The 7,826-nt window shown below is 36.4% G+C and overlaps 1 protein-coding gene across 1 annotated transcript; it reads left to right on the top strand.

Annotated features, from left to right (window-relative positions):
• Positions 1-567: 567 nt before the first annotated feature.
• LOC103696711 (alcohol dehydrogenase-like 3) lies at positions 568-6,608 on the top strand. The gene is made up of 10 exons (XM_039119177.1): positions 568-720; positions 841-977; positions 1,165-1,214; positions 1,330-1,670; positions 2,835-2,917; positions 3,019-3,094; positions 3,786-3,847; positions 4,269-4,364; positions 5,150-5,311; positions 6,152-6,608. The coding sequence occupies exons 1-10, from the start codon at positions 612-614 to the stop codon at positions 6,266-6,268; spliced, it is 1,233 nt and encodes a 410-aa protein (XP_038975105.1). The 5' UTR covers positions 568-611; the 3' UTR covers positions 6,269-6,608.
• The last annotated feature ends 1,218 nt before the right edge of the window (positions 6,609-7,826 follow it).

The raw sequence follows: 7,826 nt of genomic DNA, 5'->3' as shown, positions 1-7,826 counted from the left end.
ATATAAACATTATCTAGACAAGAATAGGAAGTCATACAGACCACAAGAGGCATCACATACCATCATCATTTTCTGACCAAGATTTTTCTTATGCAATCGTTCAGTGGCTGTAATTGACTTCTTTTATAGAGGGTTGAAAGTAATTTTCATATTATTTATTTCGATACTTTCTCCCAAAATAAATATATACGTAATTGAACAAATGGATGTGCACTTATGGATTGACCGTCATTTTATATTTAATCTTGAAATATCAACTTCGTTCACTTGATTTTGATATATCTTTAATAGGCATTCTTTATTTAGTCCTTATTTTATATATATATATATATATATATATATATATTATATTGGTAAGATAAGATATTCTATCCGACTATATATATATATATATATATATATTGGTAAGATAAGATATTCTATCCGACTATCCTGCTCGCATCATATCTTTTGTATATGGCAACCCTATGGTAACGTTGCCTTCTTTTGGCTATAACATTTATGACTCTGAGATCGAGATGCCGTTGTCTTCTTTTGGCTCTTAATTTCCACGCAACCATACCGACATCGCATCCCCGAGAGAGGAGAAAGAGAGAGAGAGAGAGAGAGAGATGGGGAGCGCTTGCCAAGAACATGGTGATGGCTTCCATTGCTCTAACAATAGGTTCTCCAATGTTTTCCAAGCCAATGAGACCGCCGGCAAAGTCATCACTTGTAAAGGTATCAAGTCTCTCTCTCTCTCTCTCTCTCTCTCTCTCTCTCTCTCTCTCTCTCTCTCTCTCTCTCTGGGTTTGTGTGTGCTAAATCTAAATGTTTCTTAATCTTTTTTACTGGGTGAAGCTGCGGTTGTATGGGGTCCAGAAGAACCCCTCGTGATAGAAGAGGTGCAAGTAGAGCCCCCTCAAAAAATGGAGGTCCGGATCAAGATCCTCTTCACTTCCATCTGTCACACCGATCTCGGTGCTTGGAAAGGCCTGGTATTGTCCTATAATTCTAACTAAAAGAAAACACCAATCTCCTTTCATACTAATTTACCAAAAACTATATATGTTATCATACATCAGATATTTCTCTCCTCATCTTCATACTTCCTTCAATTAATTTGCATCTATTTTTCTCTCCATGCTTTTCTTGTTGCTTGTCTCCCTCCTCCTGTGATACCAGAATGAGATGCAACGTGTATACCCTCGAATCCTTGGCCACGAGGCAGCCGGGTAAGCAAATTAGCTTAATATATATATATATATATATATATATATATATATAACAACGTATTATAAATACATGATGTTCTTAAATTTAATGTGAGGCTTGGCTGCATGCGGACAGGGTGGTGGAAAGCGTGGGGGAGGGCGTGGAAGACTTGAAGGAGGGGGATCATGTGGTTCCCATCTTCAACGGGGAGTGCGGCAAGTGCACCCACTGTGAGTCCCCCATGACCAACCTGTGTGCCCGGTTCCGGGTGGATCCCTTCAAGAGCACCATGGCCGGCGACGGCCGAACCAGGTTCTCCGTCATCAACCGGGCCGGGGAGCGCCGCCCCATCTACCACTTCCTCAACACCTCCACCTTCACCGAGTTTACGGTGCTCGACTCTGCCTGCGTCGTTAAAGTTAACCCCATGGCGCCCCTCCGAAGGATGTGCTTGCTTAGCTGTGGCATTTCCACAGGTACGCCACGACCTTGATCAGTTAGTTGATCCGTCTTGGCTAGAAGCCAATGACCAGTTAAAACAGCCCTTTTTTTCATGTCATATATACTGCATATAAAATGGGCGAACTAATTACTTAGGCCCTTTTTGGAAGACCTTTTGAAGGTCAAAAATACTTTTTGGCCTTCCAAAAGTATTTTTAGATGAAATAGGAGTGTTTAGTAAAAAAAATTCGAAAAACTCTAAAAACAACTTTGAGGAAGAAACTCCAATTTCGAGCTTTTTAGAAAAGCATATTTTGGCTCGGTCGAAAAGCTTTTTTTTTTTAACCAAAATACCTGTAATAAAATATAACAATTACACAAAATGTTTCTTTAACAATTGTTTAACCAATTTTATCACCTAACTAGAAAATTTGTTATATTATGAAAAATTAATTTAGGCTAATAATTATAATATTTTATATCTTTATTATTGTATTATACTATAAATATAATATTATATTATACTATATCATAATACATTAATATATTTTGTTAAATAATTTAATATTATATTAAATTATTATGCTATAGTGTATAATATTATATTACTATATTATAATAATATTATATTACATTACAGTAATATTATACTATATCATATATTTATGTATTAATATATATTATATTTTATTATGCTCTGTTGTATAATACTATGCAATGTTTTTTATGGTCATTTTGTTATACCAAAAGTACTTTATTAGTTTGTTTATCAAACACATGTTAAATTGGCACAACACTTTAAAAATATAGTTACTAAATAGCAAACAACTTTTTATAAATGTTCTACTTCAGAAAACTCTACTTCCAAATGCTCTACTGCCAATAGCTCTCCCAAGATGTACTAGATCGATGGAAAAGATGATAAAACTCTTAGTTAATCTCCTTCTATCAATAGAAACATCTGAACTTGCACTTCATCTTAATATGCAACTATACCATTAATTCGATTGATTTTATATCCTAGTGAGATTATTTTGCTTACACTTGTCATTTTACTTATTACAATCCATATTTTTTTCCAAAACAGAATCTAAATCAACTATTTTTTGCCCCATTGTCCAAGACTCTTGTCCTTTTTATTTTTTTGGGTAACATTATTTTTAATCTGTTTTGCTTTTGAATATTTATTAAACTGAAAGGAGTGGGAGCTGTGTGGAATACTGCAAATCTAAAGGAGGGTTCAACCGTAGCAGTCTTCGGGCTTGGTGCTGTGGGCCTTGCGGTTTGCAATTTCCTACCATATATATAATTTATCAACACATAGATTTGTAGCATTTTCTCTTTTTTGTGGTTGAAAATTTCTAATTATAAAATATTGTGCAGGTTGCAGAAGGTGCCAGACTGAGAGGGGCCTCCGAAGTTATTGGTGTTGACATTAACTTGGAAAAATTTGTGAAAGGTATGTTTTTCTCATGTATGAAAAGACTAGATTAATTTGATGAGAACCTCAATCCTTATGTTAAGAGAGAAAAAGATAAATACAGAGTTGGATGATTGAAAAAATCCAATTTAAATGCGTTTCATTTTCTATAAAATCTTATGCCATCAAGTATTTTTCATTAATTAGAAATAAACTAAACATGATTTTGTTGTATTACTTTTCCACTATAGCTTCTATATGCAATAAGTTTTAGATTTTTCCATTATTCTTAGGAGCATAATACCAAGCATTTTAACATTAGTTTTGTTGTTGAGAAATCATTTAGTCTTTACCATGTTCCATGACTGACAAGTTAAAGAGGATAACTTATGAAGATTATGTATCACGTTTTATCCCTTTTTACGGTTGCACCTTCTAAGCACATGATCCCGGCTTTTCACACAAACACATACATACGCATGCATGCATGCACACATGCATACACCTAGACAAACACATCGAGGGAGATTTACTTTTCAGTAATTATGTGTAGATTGTTGCTGTAACATATTAAGTTATAGATTGTTGAATGATCACCTGCTTTGTTCCAACTTGAATTGCTTCAAAGAATTATTCCTTGATGTTACTTTCACAATGCAAGCTTATTCCTTGATTTAAAAGTCAAGCTAGCGTACGAGAGGTTCCTCATCTATCTTTGCTGATCATGTAGGGCGAGAGATGGGCATCACAAAATTTATCAACCCTAAAGACTGCGACAAGCCGGTGAACGAGGTATGATAACCATTTCATTCTCTAACAAGCAATATCCAAATTGGTTGTGCTATAATTAAACCATGACATGTGACTGCTTGCCAGTATTTCCAAGGCTTAAGTATCAAAATTCAAAAAATTGCAAAGAAAATATTTAAAATGTCATGTTAGTTTTCTAAATTCTTTACAGTGTTCATTCATGAAATTTTGTGAATGCTTTTTAGAGACCATCTCGAACCTCCTTATATGTGATTTCTTTTCACCCGCTTATTTGAACACTATAAAGAGAGATAAAAGCAAAGAATGCACATATATATACCTCGAAATAGACTATATAAATTTATCTATCCTAAGCTTCTTAGCAGGAAAAAAAAATGAATTTCGATAACAATACAAATTCACCACACTTGCTTGCTTCACCACATTGATGGAAATAATGCAGGTGATCAGGGAAATGACGAATGGAGGGGTGGACTACAGCTTCGAGTGTGCGGGAAATCTGGACGTACTCCGTGAAGCTTTCTTGTCAACCCATGACGTACGTTTCGTGCCAATCCCTTTCCTTGGACAAATTGAATTCTGATTCATGCTCATAAATGGCTACCTTTAGATTATAATAGTCATTGCCTGGCCTTCCACGTTGTCAGTACCGTCCATAACTTGAAAGACGGGGAAGCCCAAACCAGGGAATGGAAGCATGAAGACTGGTAGCTTTACTTCCGAGGGACATATGGTTGGTCATCGCCTTCTATCTTCGGCTGAAGATTCCAATGCTTAGTGGATCATGCCCCCTAAACTGACCGGTCTTATTGGACAACGTCAACAAAAATATCTGGTCTTGTGTTAGCTAAGGATTAGTCTGCCGGGGATCCGACAAATTATAGCATCGACCGAATTGGCCGACATTAAAGATATATGGATGGAGGGCTACAAATAGTCATAGTTTTGATAGGAAAAGAAAAATGTTGGGAGAGATGACCTAATAATCATGGGAAATATGTAGAGAGAAAAAGAATCGAGGCTCCTAGCCTTTACGACCTAGCTTAATTAGCAATATTTTCTTACGTCGAAGTTTGTTTTGTAGCATAACATTCAATCTTCTAGAACCTATAGACAAATCATCAAGAGTATGGGGAAATAGAAAAGCATGTTGACTGTTTGACTTGTGATTTTTTCAGTTGCAAGATACGTTTTGAGAAAAATTAAGGTACTTTTATTCGTGATATCTTTCTTAATTGATAATCTTTGCGGAAGTTTTGTTATTTTTTATAAAATTCTTAGATCTCTACCAAGTCCACTTAATTATATTTCTTGCATGAACAGGGATGGGGTTTTACGGTGATTTTAGGGATCCATCCAACACCAAGGTTGTTGCCATTGCATCCAATGGAGCTTTTTGATGGCCGAAGGATCACTGGAAGTGTCTTTGGCGATTTTAAAGGGAAATCCCAGTTGCCGGATTTTGTGGACAAATATATGAATGGGGTCAGTGTCGCAACCGAAATAAGAACAAATATATTCTTTTTTCATAGCACATATACTATGTATATACGGGTGCCAATAGATTGGGCCGGACCGGGTCGGGCCTAGTCCCAAAGCAAGCAGGAGGTTTGAACCTCAGAACGGAGCCTGGCCTCGCCTGGATTTGGCCTGAAGGTGACAAGCCCGACTCCGAGCTAATTCGGTGTGTGCTCTCAGGCTGGGCCATCCCAAAGAGCCCTTAATGTTTTCACCTTTAGGTGGCCCAGGTCCAGCCTGAGATTTGACCGGGCTTCAATATCCAAGCCCAAGCCTGGCCCACAGTCCTCAAAATTGAGCCTGCAGACCAGGTGTTCGGGCCGGTCCAGCCAATTGACAACCCTATATATTATAATAACAACAAATAATGCTCTTAATCACAAAAAAAAGAGAAGAGAGAGAGATTGAAGAATAAGAAAATCAAAGAGGGTAGTGTTAGAGGGTGCTAGTTGGTCTCCAAAATGTTTCTTGTGCTACCCAACATGAAAAGACTACTGATTTGTTCATAGGGCTGCTGTGGAATCACAAAGTGCTACATCAGCTTAGACACTCATTGTGTGACTAAATCTTCTCCTCATAGTAATTTTCAACAACAATATCCCCTCATAATCTTGCCTGTTTCTACTCTTGCAGGAAATTAAAATTAATCTGGATGGGTTATAGCTCATGAGCTTAGAAACTAAAATTAATCTGGAATCACAAAGTGCTACATCAGCTTAGAAACTTTTTGTGTGACTAAATCTTCTCCTCATAGTAATTTTCGACAACAATATCCCCTCATATTCTTTCCTATTTCCACTCTTGCAGGAAATTAAAATTAATCTGGATGGGTTTATAACCCATGAGCTGCCCTTCGCTGACATAAACAAAGCTCTTCAGCTGCTATCAGAGGGAAAGTCCTTGAGGTGCCTACTGCACCTTTGATACATATTGCCATCTTCCATTGGGAACGGTTCTCTGTCAGGGAAATAACAATGTAGACAACTATCTTAAACCTTGCATGCATCTTTTCAGAACCATAGTATGTCTAGCAAATTATACAAAATAAGGATTAAAGTTATGTAAACTTTTTCTTGTTTTTGGATGGCAGTGGTAGCTCCATGGGTCACTATTATCTGTATCAAACACTTAAGAGATAAATCTTAAGATTTGAACACAAAATCACATCTTAGATGGAAGAGGGGTGCAACTGTTAGGCGTGTGATGTAATGCTATAATTACATTTTTGACAATTGAAGGCATTGGCTTGCTTTTGTATGGTTTTCTTCTGCATAATTATTTAGCTTAATTATCTTTGGTGGACAATGACTGTCTTTCAGCCTGTGGTATGTTGTTCGAACAATGGTACAAAAAGTGGTGCCACATTCAGTGGGATCTTTCACTCACATTTTTTTCCACCACCCCAGGATCCAATTTCATAGCCCACAATAAAAAGGATTTTTATTTTATATCCAAGAGTAAAGTAATACAACTGATTGAGTAAAGTAAAAAAAAGATTTTGCAACTGGAATCTAAATAGGATTTGGAATCAGAATTGATTGGAATGGTCATATCCCCCGATTTATTTGATTCATGACTGAAATTGGAATCAGAATTGAAGAATTTGAATACTAGGAGAATGTAAAAATTGAATTTTGGAGCATTGGGGGGCATGTCTATTATTTTTGAAATCGGAATGGGAACAGGACTCCTCCCAGCCAAATGGCTAGAATAAGAGTTACTCATTCCGATTTTCTATGCTCATTCCAGAGTCCAACTCCATCCAACCAAACATACCCTAAATAATGGAAAAAAACGCAACATGCTCAGTTTCCATTGCTTGTCTTGGGACAATGACTGGACCTTCCAGCCTATCATCTATTCTATAAGTTTCTATATACCCATCTATGGTATTCTAATGGAGCAAAAGGACACGCAACTGGGCTGCTAATGAACACCACAGCCCAAGCTGCATTAGTAGGGTGCAAACGTAAAAGTAAAGACAAATATATAGCATGAGATGTTCTGATTAGAAAAAAGAACAGCATGTGATGTAATCTTTACTTTTATAATTCCAGTCAGTGAAGTCACCGAGCTTTTTATATTTTTAATCTTTAGGGGAACATGGTGATTGAAATAAGGAAAGTCTTTGGCTTGTCATATAATATATTAGAATAGGTTATACACCATAAAAGCTATTTATATGTAGTTTTAACATTGATTGAAATACAGCATGAACGTTTCATTTACATGGCCACTAAATAGCATTGGATATGCATCACACAATAGTCTTGGAGTAAGAAAAGAGCATGAGTATTCCTATAAAATATTTAAGTGGTCGGAGTGTTTATCATGGAAGGATGGGATATTTCTAAACATTTGAAATATCTTCATAGCTCCAAATGAGGCTTGATGTTGGACTCATACGACCTGCCCAATTATACGATGACTACATAAATTTCTTTCTTTATTAAGATGGTGATTTTGCACTTATATTCTGGTG

This window comes from Phoenix dactylifera, unplaced genomic scaffold (genome assembly GCF_009389715.1).
Source record: "Phoenix dactylifera cultivar Barhee BC4 unplaced genomic scaffold, palm_55x_up_171113_PBpolish2nd_filt_p 000493F, whole genome shotgun sequence".
Lineage (NCBI taxonomy): Eukaryota > Viridiplantae > Streptophyta > Magnoliopsida > Arecales > Arecaceae > Phoenix > Phoenix dactylifera.
The sequence above is the reverse complement of the archived record's forward strand: the minus strand, read 5'-3'. Positions and strand labels throughout refer to the sequence as shown.

Excerpts from the sequence above, each read along its gene's own strand:
- LOC103696711 (XM_039119177.1), top strand. The coding sequence starts at position 612 with ATGGGGAGCGCTTGCCAAGAACATGGTGATGGCTTCCATTGCTCTAAC. Across the intron at positions 2,918-3,018 it reads TTGGTGCTGTGGGCCTTGCG|GTTGCAGAAGGTGCCAGACT; the intron begins GTTTGCAATTTC and ends AATATTGTGCAG. Across the intron at positions 4,365-5,149 it reads CTTTCTTGTCAACCCATGAC|GGATGGGGTTTTACGGTGAT; the intron begins GTACGTTTCGTG and ends TTGCATGAACAG.